This window comes from Crocuta crocuta, unplaced genomic scaffold, assembly GCF_008692635.1.
Source record: "Crocuta crocuta isolate KB4526 unplaced genomic scaffold, BGI_CrCroc_1.0 scaffold687, whole genome shotgun sequence".
Lineage (NCBI taxonomy): Eukaryota > Metazoa > Chordata > Mammalia > Carnivora > Hyaenidae > Crocuta > Crocuta crocuta.
The window spans coordinates 714087-735091 of NW_027530182.1; the positions used below are offsets into that span (position 1 = coordinate 714087).

The window sequence follows — 21005 nt, forward strand, 5'->3', positions numbered from 1 at the left end:
GGTCTTTAAAATCTACAGTCTGCTCTCAGAATAAAGAGTCCTAGGAGTCCCCTAACTTGAGCAGAGTCGTTTTGTCACCAGAAAGGAGGTCAGCCCTTCTCCCAATTCTCCACCTTGAGAAATGTGATGGCTTTTTACAGAAAACAGTACTAAAGTCCACACTTTAGTTTGACACTCTTGATACTGTGATGATTAAACAAAATGAGTAAACACTTTCTTCAGTGGAATCGATTAACGAATGTGTATTGTGATTTGTAAAACACCACCTGGGCCATGTTTCCCTCTTCATCTTCCAAGTGTAACAAGGGCAGGTGGATGTAGCATCAGATCATTTGCTATCTATTAGCTTATTACAGAACATGCGCCAGCAAAGGTACTTTGCTGTTCATCCTGTGTCCCACCTCACTTTGGGGGCTCCAGGCTCTCCAGGTAATCCCATCACACTTGTACAGCTGGCGGAGGCTTTCTTGGAAGTGGAAGAGTCCCTTTAATTGCAGTGTGCAGTTCTTTGGAAATGAAGGCAAGTAGGCCTGTAGGAAGGAGAGGTCATGTTGATTTGACTTCATGTAAGCTAAGCACACCCCCACCTTCTTTAGGTGTTCATTTGCTGGGTAGCATGCATGTTGAGCAATCGATCCCCAAGCTTGAAGGCTGTTTTACAGCCCAGCCAACAGCTTGCTCTCAGGTGAATAGGAAGTAAAAAGATTTTCCTACCTGTCTGGGGAAGTGTGAGCCAGTTGTGGATTCCATCTTATCTGCCTGGGGCAATTCTGCCCCTTGGCTTGTCTTCTGTGGCTGACTAATACTGGAGACTTTGGCCTTCCTTTTGTGAGATGGGGAACTGTCATCTTCCAGCTTCAGGGAAACCATTCCATGATACTTGAGGAAATCAGAAAACAACATTAAAGGACATACAAATACCCAGGTAGCAAACAAAAACATTTGCTGGGAAAATGAGCAATTCAAAAATGGGATTAATGCAAAAAAGATAATTTTTTTCCTGGCCATTCAAGCCTCTGAGACAAATTTCAAAACAGGCTTTTAAGAGAAATACATAAATACAGAAAAAAAATAGTTTCATTAAATGTTTTGCATCCATAAATACAAGAAATTTAGTAATTCTCTCAGACTATGCTTACATGATAGATGATGTCTGTTCCATTTCTATAAACAGAGGATGGAAGAACCTGAAATCAACAAAGTACAAAATATGAACAAAATTGGCTTGAAAAAGAAGTAGCATCAGGGTAAAACCCTTCCAGTAAGACCTTGCAGTGTCTAAAAAATTTTAAAACATATGTTTCTTAAGACTTTCTATGCCCAGGGGAGTCCAAGTGGCTCAGCTGGTTAAGCACTGACTTCGGGTCAGGTCATGATCTTGTGGTTTGAGTTTGAGCCTCACATCGGGCTCTCTGTTGTCAGTGCAGAGCCTGCTTTGGATCCTCTGTCTTCCTCTCTCTCTGTCTCTCCCCCCACATTCTCTCTCTCTCAAAAATAAATAAACATTAAAAATAAAAAAACTTTCCATGCCCAAATCATTAGAGTGTTTAAAATCCCTGGACCTATTCACAACTCATCAGCATTGATTCAGACATTCATAGTTTCAGTCATGGAGAAAAGACATCCTTACTTTGGTGGTATATCTATAGTACACAGAGGTCCTAGAAAACACACACACACACACACACACACACTCACTCATGCCTGTGTGCCTGATTAGAATTCTGTGCTAATAAGGTCAACATCACGGTTTCTACACCTAAGTAGATCACTTAATCTCATTCTGTTCCAGGGTCACTAGTCATTCCCTATCTCTTTTGATCACAAAAGGAACCAAAGCAGAAATCATACAGATGAGTCAGCATATCCATCACCTGGAGTAGTACAATTAATGAAGAGGGGCGCCATTACCATCTCTGTATACAAAAGGCACTGCGTGATTGTGCACGGAACCAGGGCTCCCATTCATTATGAGAAGCAAACACCTGCTGCAGTGTTTCGGAACACTCATTAATATTTTTTATTCTTTCACCGTGTACTCCACAGGTCACAGAAGCCCGCGCCCCCCGCCTTACTGTTTTGCCATTCCCTCGGGTCCTGAGCTTCATACGAGAGAGATCTGTGGAATCAAAGCCCTGGAGGCTGTCTCCCCTGGTGACCACTGGCCGCCTGGAAGATGGAAGAGGTCTTCTTTCCAGATGAAAGGAACCGGAAGTGGTGGGTGAGGAAGACCCTGGGGAAAGCGGGTGCCAAACGCCCTTCTCCCACGCATCGTGCTTGTTGGGGGTGAAGGAACGTGAAGGACGGCACTGTCCTGGAGGCATGAAAGACAGCAGGTCAGGTCATTGTACACAAACAGAGAAGTGATCACGTTGACACAGCCCCTGGAGCAGCTTGTCATTGAGCCAAGATGGATGCTTTTCCCAACAGATGTTGCCTTTTTGCCATTTGCCAGAAGCTCCTCTACTCTTCATCAGCTTCCATGCACGAGAGCTGTGCCCTTCTGCACACCTTCAGGGTGATTATGAAGTCAGGACAATGACTTCACAAACCGCAGATGAAAACCGTTGTCCTAACTTTATAATCATGCCACGTACTTGAGAAGCGGCCTCACTTTGTGTTCTAGCGTTCCTCAACGTATCGGGTATATTTCACTGACCACATATGACACCCCAGACACTTCCAAGTGCTCGTCCTTTCCCCAGTCTCCTAGAGGTAGAAACCAGAACTGTTGGAAGAAGTGAAGTCAGGTAACAGCTCTAAAAATTAGCATTCGACTGTCACAGAACAAAGATCCGGTAAATCTTACCGGAGCTACTTCTGTGGGAAACATTCCCAATAAGAACAAAAATCTAAACCCAGAACCTCAGGTGGATGTTTTACACTTCACATGCAAAGTGTGTAGTTCATGTATTTTAGGTGCTTCCTGTAACCAGAAAATTCTGTTGAAAAACAATTTGCCCGTCACGGTGGTGGCGAAAGAGGTTCTGGAGACATGAGTATTATTAAGAAAAGAGGATAGTGTCTATTTTTTTTATTATAGGATGAGAAAGAAGAGGCGAGAGCGGATTTCAGGTAAAGAAAACATACCATGGGACATGACAGGTGTAAACTCAGGGGCCTAAGTCTGCACATGGTAACTGGACATAACTGGACACTTGTCAAATGCTAAACAGACACATCAGAAGAAAGTGTTTGGCGGGGGGGGGAGGGGGATCAGAGCAGCAAGGACTGTGCTTGGTCTTTATTTTATTTAGTTCACAGGTCGTTCTTTTGCAGATCCTATCCAGGACCTATTTGGCTCTGCAGCCCAAGGTTATTCATTAATATTCTCCAGCTGCTCCGGGCTCCCCTAGCCAGCTGCAGCTTTCACATCTATTTTTCTCCCATTCCTTCCTCTCTTAGAATTTTCCTGGTCACGCTACCGTAGGGGCTCCGATTTTAGGCATTAAGAGCTCTCTTTCACAGAGGAAGATAATTACAGCCCTACAAACTCTGGGGGAAAATAATTGTCGATAGATTCTCACCAACATTGTTTCCCCCTCGGTGAGAACAACAAACGGGTAGCGGGAAAAAAAGCACCACAGCACTGACTTGTTGCTTTTTCTCAAACGATGGTTCTTAGCGGGAGGAAAACCACATGAAGCAGAAACAAGAATAAAGGGACTGCGACATGACTGAGGTTGCTTTCTTGACAAGAAATTAAGCATTTTGATTTGAAGGCGTTATCAGGCACATTGGCTGTTGAAAGCAAGCAACCAGAGCGCCAGGACCGCTCCTGATTTCGAGATGAGGATCAAAAGAATACCTCCTTTTGAGTCCAAAATTTTCACTGCCGCTTTTGTCTTTATGCCAAGAACTGCATTCACAGGGGAGTTCAGAATTACTTCAAAGACCTCATCATCTTCCTCTAATCCGTCATAGGTAATTGCTATATTCCACATCTTAGTTGACATTCCTACAAGAAGTAAACATTTTAATTACTCTTTAATTGCTATTTCAATCACCTAGGTGTCAGAGAAATATATTAATTAACATGTCTACAGCGAGGCTGAGTGAGCTATTGTGCTGCTCCCAACTCTCTGAGGTCCTGCTGTTCTCCCAAATAATATTAAAAGACCACATTTGCTCCTGGACAATGATGATTCCGTTTCAGTGCAAACACTGTAACAAAAAAGTGAGCTGCATTAGGCAAGGGATGAACAAAACCACAAGAACAACAACCAAAAACGGTTAGTCGATGAGATCCAAGACTTAATTTCGTCCCCCGACCTACCCCTTCTCTTCTTAGGAATAAATAAGTACCGCAATCTTTAAACCTTAATAGTTTCAAAAATCTTAAGAGGTCGCTACAGACAGTTAAAAGTGATTATTGGATGGTACTTCACGCTATTTATGGAACCCTTGAAATGATTGATTTCTAAAGACAGCTGCCTCTATCGGCTGCGCCACTTCCTGAGATCCTTCTAGCCCACAAATGCTTTTTCTAATGATGTAATACTTAGTATTTGATATCCGCCTGGAGGGAATTTATGGGCTGGGGGTTTTAGAAACAGACCGAGTCAATGTTGTTGTTTTTTCCCTCTCTCTCTCTTTCTTTCTGTCTGTCTCTGCTCAATCGAACTCCGCTCACAATAACTTTGTGAACTTAATCCCAAACAATTTGGAAGTTCCAAACATATCCCCAGCCATTCTGTCACCACTAAAATGAAATGCAAAGAAACCCCAGAAACATGAAATTATGAAAGCCGGAAGAATCTTGTGGGATTGTCTAATCCTGACCCGTTTCTGTGACGTGGATTACAGGGTCTCCCCTTTGGTTTTAGAAGAAAAAATGTGGGAGGAATAAAAAAAAAAAGTACTGTTCAGTAGAGAAAGAAGTCTCAAGTTTAAGGTGAAAAAAAAAAAAGATAACAAATTTATTGCTTAACCTTCCAGAACTAAGTTTTGAAAACTTGATTCTCTGGCAGTTATTCATTGGCTATGTGAGGACTCTTATTCCCATAAAAACATGTATACAAGCAGTCAAACTTTTTTTTCCCCTCTAGTCTTCTCCTCTGAAAACCTGGATTCGTTTCTTCCCATAGGTTGTTTGCTACAGATTTATGCCTCTCGGTTGGTTCATCTATATAACAGCCTCCTGTCTGAAGGTTGTACCACGTACAGATTTGATGATCTAATCAAAGTTTCCTCAATCCCCCAGCAGAATCTAATGGAATGATGAAACTGTTCATGCATCCTACTCTTGGCTGCCCTTAGAGGGGGGAAAGAATTAAGTGTATTTGAAATAATTTTATTAAAAATAAAACCCAAGCTGACAGCTGATTGGTTAAGTTTTCCTTAACAACTGAATTCATAAATCAATTACTTTCACCATCTTTGCAAAAACAGAAGTCGAAACACCTAACATAAAATACCATGTAATTCCCACCTCATGGATGGATTAAATCAACCCATCACAATGTACATTTTGTATCTATTGTCTACTTACCTTTGCTTTAGATGCTATGGAGAATACCAGAGGTATAACATTGGCAACCCCTGACATATAGAAATTTAAAACCTCTTTAAAGAGACAGGATGTAAATACTAGAAAAGTCCATTATTCAAGCCTTTGTATGATTAACTGCCAACAGATGGCAGGTAATGGATGGTGAATACTATAGGATGGATGATAAATACTATATGTATGTGGGCTCCAGAGTGGGTAGGTTTGGGAGGGAAGAAGTGGGAAAACAGCATAAGCAAAGGCAGGAAGGTAGCAGAGCAAAGGCCTTGAACAGGGAAGGCTGAGTCAATTAGCTGGCTGGAAGAGAGGTCTCACCAGGGACTATGCGGTAGGAAGGCAGCAATGGAGGTATGTAGCCAGAAGGCAGAGCGCCTTGGACATGAGGTGGCTGGATTCAGATTTTCAACCAGAGGCAACAGGGGAGGCTCTTGAAAATGAATGTCTTAGAGAAATGAATCTGAGTGTTATGCAGGAAGATTTAGGAGCCCAGGAAGATGGGCCAAGAGGCTAGAAGTGGCGAGACCACATAAGCCACTATTGTAATAAACCTGGCATGAAGGGCTAAGAGACCAGACAGTGAAGAAAGTATATGAATACTAAGAATTTCAATATTCAAAGAACTGTTTGACTCTCAAAGCCCAAAGAGTCCAGCATTAGTCAACTAAAATCCAATAACAACAGTAACAAAAATCCAAGTCCCAACCGATTGCCTCTTATTTTAAGACTCATTTTTTAAAAAAAATTATAGAACCCCTTCTCCTTCCCACCTTCCTCCCCCACACAAAAATCCTTAAAGTTTTTCTAAGACCTTATAGAGTAGAATCAGATGGTTAGAGAAAATCGATTCCAAATTTCATTAAGTACTTTCTGATTGGTTTGCTTGCATTTCAGTGTTGTCTCCACGACTACCAGGTGTGCACATAGAACCAACTTCTCTAGGTTAATGAGATTGGAAGTAAGAACTTTCTGAGTTTTTCTTTTTCCTTCCTCCCCCATTTTCAAGGTGCAAAGTAGTTGTTAAATCACTGAGATTATAAGTAATTTCAGAAGGCTTGAACTGGCCTCTTGTTCCCATAAAAAAAGGCGCTGAAGAAAACGTGTCATTTTATGCAGACACATGGCACTTTATAGAGAAGGTCAATTACTGGATCTTTTCCTGCAAAGCGGATTTTACTATGGAAAGACATTTTCTCAATGTTTTTTAGTGAGTGCCATGTTGGAGATCTGTTCTTGGGAAAACATTTTGCCTCTTAGGAATGACTTAGTCATTCAACTAGGAAAGCGGCAAACCTTTCAAGAACACATATTTGAGAGGAAAACAATCATTTTCTTAAGAATGTTTACACTTCTACTCAAGATCGGCCACGATAGCTGAATGCTACGTCAGCATGATTAGTTTTGGGTTCAGTACAACAGCAGCAAGGCGTAGCTCACTAGCCTCAAAAGTGACCCCATTTCTCTCCAGCACCCCCTAATAATTCTCAAACCTTACAATAACCCACCAACTTTGATTTCTCACTGTTTCTTCACCCTTCATAGAGGCTACTGTTTTTAAGCAAACAAACAGAATGCTTTGGGCACGGGGGTAGGGCATGGGGGATGAGAACACCAGACCCAGAAGAGGCAAGGATTAACAATATGGGAGTAAATAAACATTTGCAGGACCTGTGAACATAGAAAACATCAACATTTTTTAAAGTAAGCCTTCAATTTATGAAACCATTTCTGGTTAATAAACAAAACAATGAACAGGAGACGATTGTTTCTTTTTAACTTACAAGATTTATTTTTCTTAAAACATCCAAATAATCCCTACTGTCATGACCAGTTAGATGCTCCAGAAGTCATTAGGATCTACTCAAAAAAGTATGTAAGCTCTTCTAGACAAATCAGTATTTATCTTATCCAGTAGAACCTCCGAGAAGTTCCCTAAGTGTGATACTTTCTAGTTCCTATCTATCCAAACAGAGCAGCTGGCAGCCTGCTCAAAATCTACTAAAAGCCAGAATCACTCTAGATCTTGTGACAGACCTCACATAATGAAGATGACCTAGGATGACTCTTGGCTCTCAAAAAGTGGAAAAGTTGTAGGGGCGCCTGAGTGGCTCATTGGGTTAAGCATCTAATTCTTAATTTTGGTTCAGGTCATGATCCCAGGGCTGTGGGATTGAGTCCCACATCAGGCTTGAGAGCCCAGCCTGCCTGGGACTCTCTGCCTCCTGCTCTGCCACTCCCCTGCTCTCATTTTTCTCTCTCTCTCAAAATAAATAAAAATTTAAAAAGTGGAAAGGTTGGAACTGCCTTCACATGAAGCACAAAAGGGGCATACATAGTGCAAATGCCCCAAATCCTTTCATCTTGGGGTTGACTAGAAAATAAGAGCCTGTGGGTAAACACCAGGTACATGATGGAAACAGCTCTTCTATAAAGTGGGCCACTTGAGGAACAAGCTTACACGAGTCAGAAACTTAAATATCACGGGAAGGAGGCCAATCACAATATTTGGGTTGTTTCATGTCAAATTTAAGGCTTATTGTTATAGGTTGAATTGGGTCACTCAAAATCCGTATGTTGAAATCCTAATTCCTAGTACTGCAGAATGTGACCTTATTTGGAAAAAATCTCATTACAGATATAATTGTCAAGGTAAATTCACACCAGAGTAGGCTTCTAATCCATTATGATTGGCTCCCCTATAAAGAGGGGAAATTTGGACACATACACAAGAATGCCATGTGGGGACAAGGGCAGAGATTGGTGTGAATTCCACAGAAGCCAAGGAATGCCAATGACCAGCAAATCACCAGAGCACGGGGCAGAGTCTCTCTCACAGCCTCCAGAAGGAATCAACCCCACTGACACCTTGATCTTGAACTGATAGCCTCCAGAACTGTGAGAAAATAAATTTCTGTTTTTAAGCCACCATGTTTGTGATACTTGGTGAGGGCAGCCTGAGCAAACGAGTCACAAACCCTGATGCTACTTGTGGTGAGCTGCAGAAAGGCAGTTCTTGTCTATGTTTACTATTAAGGTTGTCAGTTTGGGAGCGGTGATGGTATTTAGGCCGTATCGTTCTGCCTTTGCTTGAAGCAGTATGTGTCAGTGGCAGATAATGGCAAGAGTTTTGACTTGCCGGGATGTTCTCAGGGGACAGAACACCTCTTCTGCAGGAGAGTACAAAGCCACAAGCCCTGGCTACTTCTCAAGACCTTTTCCATTTGCCCCCAGACAGGTGATGCATGCCCACCCCAGACCAGAAGGAAAGAGAGAGAACCATGCAGTACAGTGAAGGAGAATTACCTGCCCCTTCTACAGAAGCCAGGGAAGGAAGGTGTAGCTCCAGCCTTAGTGCTTTAGGCACAGCTCACCTGAAGTCCCCTTCTCCTTCTACTTGCTCAGAATACCACCTCCTCTGGAAAGTCCTCCAGGATTCCCCTTAGCTGGAGCAATGGCTCCTCCTTTGGGTTCCAATGTACTATTAGTGAGCTGCTTTCGTGTCTCTATATCCCACACAATAGAATACCTTTAAGAGTCAGCACCATATTTTCATATCCCCTACTGCACCTGACAAAAAGGTTTCTACAGATATAGAACAAAATATGTGCTATCTAATGAATCTTCCCTGGAATCTCCTCAAATCAACCGATTCCAAGAGAAATCATTTAGAAATGGCCTCATGTCAATATGACATCCTGACCATTTCCATCAAATCATTTCAGCTTTGTGCTAGGACTCTAAATAATTTTTTAAATGATGTTCTGGATTTTTGGGTGTTTGCTTGGATATTTTATTTTCAGTTTCTTCTCCTTTTAAATGAATATTCACTTGTGATAAAGTAAATATGAGGGGCAAAAGCTCAAGTCCAAACTGATCTCTCTTGGAGTGGCTGAATCAAGTCCCCACGATCTCCACATATTCTTACAAAAAAAAAGGAAACAAACTCTAGACACAAAATATACCTGGGTCAAACTGAATCAGTTTAGATGGACTCAGAGTGAAGTCTTTTCCAAGTGTAGCTGACACTTGCTTGACCTTAAGAAGAAAAAAAAAATTCTTTTTAAATAAAAATAAGTATTATTTTAATAGAGAAACATCTAGTCTAGTATCATAATAGATTAAATCCATGCTCTTTTTTCTTTTAAGGAGACTCTATGTCCAACGTGGGGCTTGAACTCACACCCCAAGATCAAGAGTTGCATGCTCTACTGTCTGAGCCCTAAATTCATGCTCTTAAATCTGTTTTTAACACATCGGCTTTTTAAAAATTATAATCAACCATTTTAGATCTAGGCTACAGGGATATGTTACATTTAACTTTTTTCTTATACTAATATCAATGGAAGTAAAAGTAAAGCTTTTTTTTTTTTTCCTGTTTTTTCTTTCCGCTTCGTTATAAATGATTCAGTCATTGGGGAAAGCAACATAAATTTTAAATAATATTTTTCTCTTTGTTATGAGTATCCATCTATTTCATTACGTTCCTTTTACTTGGCTTTGAAATAGTGCCCGGGAGGAAAGGGAGGGGGAGGGGAAGAAACAGCAGGTGCTCCAGACAAGTAGCTGTAAGGTGCCCTACAAGTTGAGTTCCAGGGCGCTGAGGGACTTTGACGACTTGAACTAAAACAAGTCTCATCCATTTTCCCGTCTGGGTGAAACCATCCCACTTCACAGAAGTGACTGAGAGCTCAGTGGGGATGACAGACCTGGTGAACAGCCACCCAAAATCAATCCACATGCAGGACTGAGGGTTTTCGAGGCTCCATCGATGAAGTTAAGTTGTTAACAACAACAACAAACATTGCTCTAAAGAGACTATTTACTGATCTCCTGTTCCCTGCTCCTGGGGCTAAAAACCAGAAGCGATTTAGGGCTCTCAGGTCACCTTATCTTCCCCAGAGGGAGCCTAAATAGGTGTTAAGAATTGTCCTTGGCTAGTTTGAGAAAAGTTACCGGATGAGAAGCCCGCATAAGCACAATAGGCAGCTGTTACTTGGCACTTTTTTAGACATTTAAGACGGTCAAGAAAGCCAGTTACTACATTTCCTCACTTTCACACAAAGAAATGAAGTGCACAGTTGAAAACTTAAAAGTTCCTGTTTTTTTTCTGGCTTTAGACATTACCTCCATTTGTAATCAGAGGCCCTGAGATCTGCTAATGGGTCTGCAGTGGAAATATTTTTGCTGAAGAGGGTATTTCCTCCCAGGCTTCCATTTGCTCTTTGCCTACAATGCCAAGGTTCCTCCTGAACAAGCTTTCATTGTGAAAAGGCAGCCCATTGTACACCTGGATCCACCATATGCTGGAAGTTACATTTCCCCGCATGGCTCTTGCACGTGCAATTACTTAGTATTTACCACCACTGAGTTTACAGAATCCTATGTGGGAAAAGGAATGGTCTGAGGCAAGGTGGTTGGAGCAGTCATCTCGGTGAAGGTGCACGAATCCAACCAGTGCAAGCACAGGCAAAAGCGCTTTCTCTTTCTCTGATTCTGGTCAAGAAGCCAATAAGTTCTGCTACAAAGGGGTACCCACGCTCTAGGGAGAGCTGTCCCTGGAGGCTAAGGGCTGTGTGTGATCCCAGCTCAAAGGTTCACAGTGCGCATTCAACTTCAGGAGACAAAAAGTCTCACGTCACACCACATATGTTCTTCCTACCTGGCAAGGTGAATGTATGTGGCCCAAAAGTCTAGACTCGAGCATATGGTGTTGTCTGAAGAAGACCAAAGCACTATTAGAAAACCGTTCAGACAGATTTCTTTCTACGTGAACAATCTGCTGGAAAATTATAGGACATACCAAGTTGTCTGCTGTTTCAATAACAATAAAGCACCACAGATCTGGGGGGAAAGGGTCGATGCCCACAGGCAAGGTAAATACCAAATGTGGATGTGGTAGAATTTACGTGAGAAAGGTTCTGAGGGTGATTTGAATGTAGTATTGTAATTGAGATTTAACTGAGATGACCATTTTTTTTCAAAAGCTAATACTGCCCTTTTCAGTAGATTGAGGAGTAGAGCCTTCAGAGATCCTTTGCCATTGTTAGTTTGTGAAAGCTTTTCAAGCTGTTATTTTCTTGATGTGGAATTGTGATGGTTGCGCAACTCCTAAAAAAAACCCTTCAATTCTGGAAGCCATAGGTTGTGCCCCGTGGTCCATGTCTATGGAAAGCAATAGCAAGTTGACTAATCTAAAAGTGATTACTGAGGATCCTTTATATTTCAGTGGCCTGGATTGATAAATATTCTCTTAATTTTAACTTGGGTGACTCTCTTTATTTTTGAGAGGGAAGAACTCATGCAAGTGGGAGAGAAGGGCAGAAGGAGAGAGAGAGAGAGAGAGAGAGAGAGAGAGAGATCTCAAGCAGGCTCCAGGCTCAGCATGGAGCTTAATGCAGGCTTGATCCCACGACCTTGGGATCATGACCCAAACTGAAACCAAGAGTCGGATGCTCAACTGACTGAGCCACCTAGGTGCCCCAAACTGGATGACTCTTAAGTTTGTCCTTTGATTTTCCTCATCCACTGAGACCCCAGGAAGCAATCCTGGTGCATACTAAGAGAAAGCCAGTTGGGGGCTGAAATTTATTCTGGGGACCCCTACTGAATGTCTTGCATGCAAAGTTTCTTTTCCAAAGCAAAGTTTGGCCAGGGTTCACTAGGTTGGATGCATCTCTCGGTAAAATCAAATTTCAAGACTTAGTGACCAGATTTACAAACTAAAAATGAGTTACAAATTCCTTATTGAGGAGCTGACGAAGTTAGTTAAAGCGTGGAAGGATAAGGAGATGTTAGATGTAGAATCTCCAAAATAATGTGCAATCCTGCAGTTTGAAATTTCCTTGGTTACTCTGGGTTTCTTTTCAAGAAAATAATGTAAGGCACCAACCAGCAACCCAAGTTTTAGCCTGACAGTTTACATTTTAGACTTGTTACCTTTACACTCACGAAGGCGGAGTCCATGGAATATCCCCTTCTGGTAATTTCTAAGGGTAATATGCCCACATTCTCACAGACCTCATATTCAGCCTGCGACCATTCAATGTGAGACCACTTCAGTTCCAAACTGTGCATGAGAGGAAAAGAAAGAGAAAATTACTTTCATAAATGCATAGTAGATGCCTGTAGGGATTCTCTGCTTGGTAGGAAATGGAACTCGTGGTAGGAGGTTCATTTCATGGTGACAGACGTGGTTCACCAACCTATAGCAGGGCTAAAAATTCCTTACACTTCCTTGGTACATTTTAGTTCAAAAAGAACTTCTACAAGCAATCTCATCTGATGCTTACCAAAAAATGCCATGAAGTAGAAAGAGCAAATGTTAGAATTCTGTTTTACAAATGCAGAAAGTAAGGTTAAGGGGCTTTCAGAGGTCCTCTGGTTATTAATGACAAGAAAGGGACTCAAACATGAGTGCTCTGAGAGGAAATAAACCAGCAGTTGTGAAGTTCAAGGAGACATCCTTTTTTTTTTTCCCAGGAAAGGCCATTGATAGGAAATCTCTCTTATTTTTTGGCTCTCATTGGTACATCAAGAACCATTCCAGACACAGATCTCTGAACTTAGGTTCAGTTTAATAACTTGTTATCTTTCAGGATGTGCCTAGGAATTAAAATGTGCATGGATTTTATAACCACTACCTGTTTCTTTTTCTATGCATATAAAGGGACTGACTGACATGTAGCTTGGGTGCAACTGAATGAACCTGATAACTAGGGGTGGTGTTTTTCCCACAATAGATTTAGTGATCCCAACATTGGATGGAAACCGTCTACTCCTTATAATATAGAGAGATTTTTTTCCTTTTTCAGAAAAGGAAACCAAGCTTAAGAGAAGTTAAATAACGAGCTTAAAGGCCAAAAGCTATGACAAAGCTAATAGATGGCAGAGTTGAAATCTCCAGCATACATCTGAAGCCAAGTGTTCCATTCCTTCTGTACCATTCATCTTCCCAGCTGAAGTCCTTTATGACTCCTGTTGCTTGAGCTCAAGCAAAGGAATACAATTTTATCCCTACATTTCCCTTTTTAGGTGAGAAAATGTGAAGTTTGTTACCTAAACATTTCTCTCCAAATGTGTTCTTACCTTTATTACCCCTGCAACCTTCCTTCAGCAACAAGACACAAGCAATCTTTGATATCATCATTCAACACACTTCAATTACTTTTGTTTCTTTCTTTTCCCTTTCATTCTACATTTGCAAAAACCCTGAGTGGTTCCCTTACTGTATTCTCAATCTTCCAACTGGATGCAGGCTCTTTCTTCTTCTAGGTTTCTTAATGTATTTTTTTTCACAATTTTTTTTTATTGCAGACTAGAAATTCTGGGCACCACTGTGTAGACCGTGGAGTTCCCAAATTTCACAAGGTTCTTCAGGCTTACCTGGGTCCATTCATATCAGAGAGTAAGTTTATCCCCTCATAACCTCTTCATGTCTTTGTACCAATCATGTGTCACAGTCACATATTCTAAGTTCATGAGCAAGATAAACTCAGTAGCACTGTCTCTTACTCCAAGGACAATGGGCCAGTGAGACAAGGTATCATGAGAGCATGGAATTATGGGAGAGGTTCATGAATCTATATGAACATACATGTTTATTCAATCAGGACATAAGTTTATTGTCACTGGCTTGCTGGTCTTCATACAATTTTGACATGAAAACAGAATCCTCATAACAGAAATATTTGAGATCTTTACAGGTCTTTGATGTGACTGAATTCAACTCTGGTGTGGAACAGTCAAGAAGTAAAGAAATAAATGGCTCTGCTTAAAGAATCACAAGATAACAAGTGACCAGAATATGACAAATGCCAATAAAAATAACATGTTGCAAAGAATGCCTAAAGGACCCCATTAAGTGAGACGGGGAGAAAATCAACAAGATGGATTGAGGCAAAGGACAGAGAGATGAAACAGGAAGAAAAGAAGAGCAATGGGGATGAGTGAAATAGATAAATACGGATGGATTCCAGCTAAGTCTCGATAAGGTTTAATTGAGGTTCAACGTACAATCTTCTGAGAATCCATCCACTGATAATATGAACCATGACAAGCAAAAATTCATCAATGTCACTCTGCAGATCCAGGTGATCTCAAAGCCTCAAGCTAAATGTAATTTGATTGCTGACCTAGACCCATAAAGGCACCACGTAGGGTGCTGTTCAGGTTCAATGCACCAAGGGCTTTGGTGTTTGGGAATGTGTGCGCGCTTCCCTGATCCACGATTAGACAGCTGTGTCCTGCTTATGGGATAATGCTGTCATCACACAATGTTCTAGTTTAATTGTCCTCCCTATAAGTAACAAAGACCTATTGAAAAGCCACAGAATTTAAGCCACACTATACACTTCCCAGAAGTGTATATTTCAATCACAAAGCACACCCATACCTATAGGATGTGTGCAACAGATGTTTTGAATGTGCTTGGTTTTTGCAGTACTGTCTTTGAAGATTTCCTATTGCTGAGACTTGTTTAAATTCTACACAAAGAAAAGAGGTGTAGTCAATCACTTAGGAATTGTCCCTGTAAGAAGTCACCTAGCTGTATGCTGGGAATCACATAAATAACCAGATGCAGGAGCCAGTGAGGGACATTTGGAAGACTCTGGATGGGTGGGGGCCATGTACACAAGGGTTGGGTCAAATCTTCACATTTTAAATATCCCTCCCTTTCCCTATTGCTCAACCTAAAGTCAGAAATGAAGTTTATGGACACACACTATGTGAGACCATGTGACAATCATTTCAAGTCAGTTAGCAAGAAGGGAGAATTCCTTAATTCCCTAGATCACAGTTTCTCAACTCGGAGACCACTGACATTGGGATCAGATAGTTGCTCGGGTGGTTCTGTGAATTGTGAATTGATGGTTAGCATCATCCCTGGCCCCTGCCTACTAGATGCAGTCACATCATCCCCTTCGATCAAAACTCTTTCAAGAAATTTCCAAATGTCCCTTAGGCGTAAGTCATCCTCAGTTGAGAAACACTCCTCTCAGTGATTGTGGGGTACTTACTACAATAGGAGATTTGATTGAACATGGAAGCTGAATTGGAATTCGCAACAACTATCACTGTGAATGGAAGACAGGGTCAAACAGTGGAGATTAAATCAGATTAGTAGTCATGAGGCTTCTGGTCCCTCTATCACGCACAACAGGATCTTGAAGTGCAGCCTAAGAAAGCTCTCTTGCTTTGTTTAGGTCCCCATCTCCATTCTTTTGCCTCTTCTTTGGTTTTACTTTGGCACATATTTTAAATTTACATATTGCCTTGCTATATTTTACACATACATATAAGCAGTGATATGATTATAAATATCTTAACAACAGACTATCCAGAGGGAAGGCAGGTATGTGTAGTATAATACTGATTTAAAGATGTATAGGACATAATTTATAGGTAATAGTATTAGATATGCTATACTTTTTATTGTAGATTTCATATAGTTGATTCTCAGATCACATTTTTGTTGCTTTTTCCCTAATTTTTGGTCCGAATAGCAGAGAAGCCATTTGAACACCCAATTTAAAGTCACAATCCATCCCCACAGTCTGGCAGGTGTGATCCCCCTTATCCTGACCAACGTTTTCATTTTCTAAAGTACTATCATGCAGAACATACTACTTAATTTATTTAGATATGAGGTATGTTCCAAAGTAAACAGGGGTCTTTCGTTCATGGATACATTTCCAAGTCCCCTGGAGAGTGACCAGAAAATAGTAAGTGCTCAATAGATAATTGTTAAATGAATGAAGAAATATTTTGTAGCCACTGTTTCCCAGGTTAAATTGACCACTGAAAGCCTTTTTCTCCACAGCCCTATTAACTGATATTAAATCATAAAATTTGAAAAAATCTCCAGGCTAGATGATCATCACGTGTTCTTTCTGGCCCTTACTCTGGTTTCTTTAGCTACTACTGTATTTTAGAAGTGTATTGAGAAAGATGGTGTTGATAAAAGAGCATTCTGTTATAAAGCATGATTTCTTAACACACGTCTTTGGTATTGCTAAGATATGTGCAGGATTCTCTACATTTGACAATGTCGAGAGACAGCACTGATGGTCACAGTTGGGAATGGGGTGACAGCGGCGTCTGGTGGGTAGAGACCAAGGATGCTGTAAACATCCTACAATACCCAGGAAAAGCAGCCTGCCCTCAGTGCTCCCCAAGCCCATGACAAAGACTTATCTGGCCCAAATTACAGACAGCGTTGCGGCAGAGTAAAAAATATATATACTTTCTGACATTTCACCTTGCAGCTACTTAAATCATTTAGATGAAGGAACAATGAACTGAAAGAAACTCTTGGGATTAAAACCCCAGTTTGGGATCTGGGACATTAATCTAGGTTAACAAGAGTGTGTGGAAAAGGTACTCAGCTGCTCTTTGCCTCAGTTTCCTCACTTCCCAAAGTAAATAATGATGAGTCTGTACTTCAAAGGGGTTAAATGAGCCTTAATGAATACTCATTAAGTATTCTGAGTTTCTCAGTGACAGGTTTTATAGGAGCAAAAATTGTGAGTAAATTATTCTTACGACTAGATCTTCATTTATAATCAAGTGTCATGTGACTTAAGGAAATTGAAAGGCTAAAAAATATTTTTCTTTTATATTTTTATTTATTTCTAGGAGAGAGAGAGAGAGACAGCGTGAGCAGGGGAGGGTCAGAGAGAGAGGGAGTCACAGACTGAAACAGGCTCCAGCCTCTGAGCTGGCAGTCAGCACACAGCCCGATGCGGGGCTCGAACCCACGAACCGCGAGATCATGACCTAAGCGAAAGTCGGACGTTTAACCAACTAAGCCACCCAGGCGCCCCTAAAAAATATTTTTCTAAGTGTTCTAAAACTTATCAATTCAAAGAGGATGCTATTAATCTCCATAATCTAATGCTATGAACACCTGTGTTTTTGAGTCTTTCTCCCGTGGCAATGAGAAAACGGTGTTTAGCCAGGAGACAGAACAGTGAGTACCCAAAACAAGTGCTTTGGAGTCAGACACATCTTAACCACTTATTAGTGTGTGATTATGGTCAGCTACCCAGTCTCCCTAGGCCTCGGTTTTTAATATGTTTAAAATGAGGAGAATTATGTTCCTGTGAAATGATGAAAATTAAAATTCGTTAGTGTGTATAAAGCACCTGTACACAGTGGGTACTTAATAAGTGCCATTTGCCTTCCCTTCCTTTGTGCTTTCCTAGATCTACCTGGAGACAAACACTTTAAGGCCTGGCTTGCAGGTATAACGTGAAAGCTTTCGTTTCCAATAGTTTCAACCTCTTCCCCTGCAAGGTGTTTCATAAAAGTTGCAGAGTGTGCCTGTTAGAAATTCTTTTTTGGTTTGATCTCTTTGTCCCTTCTCTTTTAAAGCCAAGAATGAGTAAGGGTAGCCAGAGGGAGGAGAAGAATTCCTCCTTGGAGTCATGCAGCAGCTGGAGACGCAGCCCAGAGTTATGAAGAACTCCAGCAAGGGTCAACCTTTCTTTTGAAGATCACTTTTTCCCCTCAGTGGGCACATGAAAGAGGTCAATGTATAAAATGTGTTAAGAAACTGCCTCACTCAGAAGTCGGCCGCATCTGTGGGCTGCAAAGGTGTTTCTGATGAACAGAGCGAGACCTTGTAGCTGAGTTTGGGGGCTCTGCAGACCATCCTGAGAGTGGAGACCTTGTAGCTGAGTTTGGGGGCGCTGCAGACCATCCTGAGAGAGGAGTGGGGCTACAGGACAGGTGTGGCGTGTGAGGAAGTCACGCCAAAGCACAAGCTAATGAGATGAGTACTCACTTTGAGGTCGTGAGGTCAGGGTTCACCTTCAGCTCTGCCACTCATTCATTTAGTGACTTGTGCCCAATTACCTAAATGCTTGGGGCCTGATTTCCTAATCACCCTCAGAGGATTGCATTTTGCAGATTAAATCAGACAACATATGGGAGAGCACCTAGCACTGTGCCTGAAATGTAGGCACTTAGCCAAATCGAAATCTTTATGCAAATTTCCATGGATTTTAGTGTTATAAAATAATGTCTATTTACGATAAAATATCCCCCAAATGTATTCCATGAGAAATATGTTCTGTGAGCTATTCCAGGGTGGGGTGGTGGTGGTTCTATAGTCAAATCAAGCAGAGATACGCTACACACTGTATCCCTGTCTCACAGACTCCCCCTCATCAAAGCTTCTCCATAATTCTGGGTTGTGACACAGTTAAACAGCATACAAACTAGCTAGCTAGTAACAACTTGATTAAGTCAAGATTTCCTAATGCCTTTTTAAATTGCATTTTCACTTTATTTTATTTAAGTTTATTTATTTATTTTGAGAGAGAGAGTGAGTATGTGAGCAGGGGAGGGGCAGAGAGAGAGGAAGGAAAGAATTCCAAGCAGGCTCCACGCTATCAGTTCAGAGTCCGATGCAGGGCTCAGTGCGGGGCTTGATCCCAAAAACCACGGAGATCATGACCTGAGCTGAAACCAAGAGTTGGACGCTTAACTGACTGAGCTACCCAGGCACCCCATCCTAACACCTTTTCTAATGGAATATCTAATGACCCTTCAGAATTGATATTCTACAGAAACGTCACAATAGAAATGTCACAAAAGCAAAAAACTTACTAGCAATCAAGATCCTGAGCAATCCCACTGAACATGGGTCCTTCTTGCTTTTTTTAAAAGAGCCTCCTTTCTGCTCCAGATTGCACCCCGTGGTCCCTTGAGCTTTATTACAGGTTTTCACCCCCTCCAAATGCATGGAATATTAATCTATTAGTCCTGTCTCAGCCAAACAAGAACACAAGATTATACAAGACTTCGCTTATTGATTAATAAGCATATTGATTATTTACTTTGTGAGTCATCCCAGAATTGATGTCTAATTAGAGATGGGCTTTAGCTGGCCACCAAATGTCCCCGGGATACTTCTTCAAACAATCAATCTTGTACTCATATGAATGAACAACAGCAATCCCCACTGCAAGTCACATTTGTCAAGGACTTTAAATATACAAGATGCTCTCACATGCTTTATCTCGTTTCTTTCTCTAAACGGATTGTAGTATTGACCGTCATTTGACAGATGAGATAACTAAGGCTTGCACAATCACCTAGGTCAATGGCATACCCAAAGCTCCAGCCCTGTTCTTTTGTTCCTTGACTCTAAGTCTGCTGGCTTATGATTTGTTATCTATATCATAATTCCCAGTGGGTTTGATGGGGAGTGCACATTAATATTAATAGCTGTAATTTATTTTTAAAAAACAACCTAAAACTTAAAGTCCTTGAAGAGTAAATATTCCTTCTTTCTTGTTGTCTGGGTGGCCAATGACTGGAAAGAAAGAAGAGAGAGATATCTGTCACTCCTTTTCCCACAGGCCACTTTAGCAGACTTGTTAAGAGTGGACAAGAAGCTGGGCGCCCTGGGCAGCTCAGTGGTTAAGCTTCCAACTTCGTCTCATGATCTTGGGGTTTGTGAGTTTGAGCCCCACGTCAGGCTCTGTGCTGACAGCTCAGAGCCTAGAGCTTGCTTCGGATTCTGTGTCCCCCCTCTCTCTCTGCGCCACCCCTGCCTGAGCTCTGTCTTTCAAAAATGAATAAATGTTAAAAAACATTAAAGAGTGGGCAAGAAGTTCATTAGTGCAATGAGGGAGACCATGGACACTAGAACCATCCTTCCCGGGCCTGAATCCCAGCTCCTTCCCTAATTAGTTGCATGAGCTTTGAAAAGTCACCTCTCATCTCCATTCTTCAGTTTTCACACCTACAGATTCTGGATTATGAGGGTACCTAACTCATAGGTGGTTGTGATGTTAAAATGAAGAGTAAGGGAACAGAGCTGTGGACAATTGTACTGCAAATGTCTGTAGTAAACACTGTATTTGTAACTAGGTTCTTGTGGGCTGTTTTGGAAAGATAGATGACTACTTACAAAATTGTTTCTTATTGGAATGATATGCATCTTGAACCAAAAACATCTACTTACAAATGAGGTGAGGGACAGCTATACCATTAACAAATTATGAACAGAAATTCTGAGTAATTTCTCTCTCCCCCTACCACTCTAAAGAAAGCAATGTAATATGTGTCGGAATCAAATCAAAATTACTTCCGCGTTCACCGTTGGTAGGCACATTTTGTGTCATCTTGTTCTACTGGTTCCCACTATTTCGAGCTGAAATAGAAATATCTTCAGCAAGGTACATGAACACAGATACCACAGAAGTGGAAGTCTATTTAAAATAGCCTTGGTTAAGATTATAAATTGTTCTGTGATTCTCCTATGAATTTGAGAATTCTTTTAAAACACAAATCATCTTCAAAAGCAATGTCCTTTGTAACAATGAGGAATGAAAGGGTGTGTAATTGAAACAGTACCAATCTAGCACCAGTGCAGGAGAAAAAAAATTCCGTCAGCCATGCTATGTTAACAGGTGGAGGAGGAGTAGTTAGCATTTGGTCAACAGCAAGTCTGATCAATACTCCTGTTCTTTAGTCGAACTATTAAAAA

General features: G+C 41.2%; 1 protein-coding gene across 4 annotated transcripts in view; it reads right to left on the reverse strand.

The window, feature by feature from the left end:
• The window catches only part of FREM1 (FRAS1 related extracellular matrix 1), a 167629-nt gene that overhangs the window by 15934 nt on the left and 130690 nt on the right, over nt 1-21005 (reverse strand). For 3 of the 4 annotated variants that reach the window (XM_077765043.1, XM_077765041.1, XM_077765042.1), the window contains exons 28-34: nt 12443-12572; nt 9469-9541; nt 3809-3958; nt 2076-2314; nt 1140-1187; nt 715-879; nt 402-530 (exon numbers count right to left, since the gene is read on the reverse strand). In XM_077765043.1, coding sequence (XP_077621169.1) covers nt 402-530; nt 715-879; nt 1140-1187; nt 2076-2314; nt 3809-3958; nt 9469-9541; nt 12443-12572 — 934 coding nt within the window. Of the gene's footprint in view, nt 1-401; nt 531-714; nt 880-1139; nt 1188-2075; nt 2315-3808; nt 3959-9468; nt 9542-12442; nt 12573-21005 lie in introns of those variants that run through there. The other variant, XM_077765044.1, reaches the window with a different exon arrangement.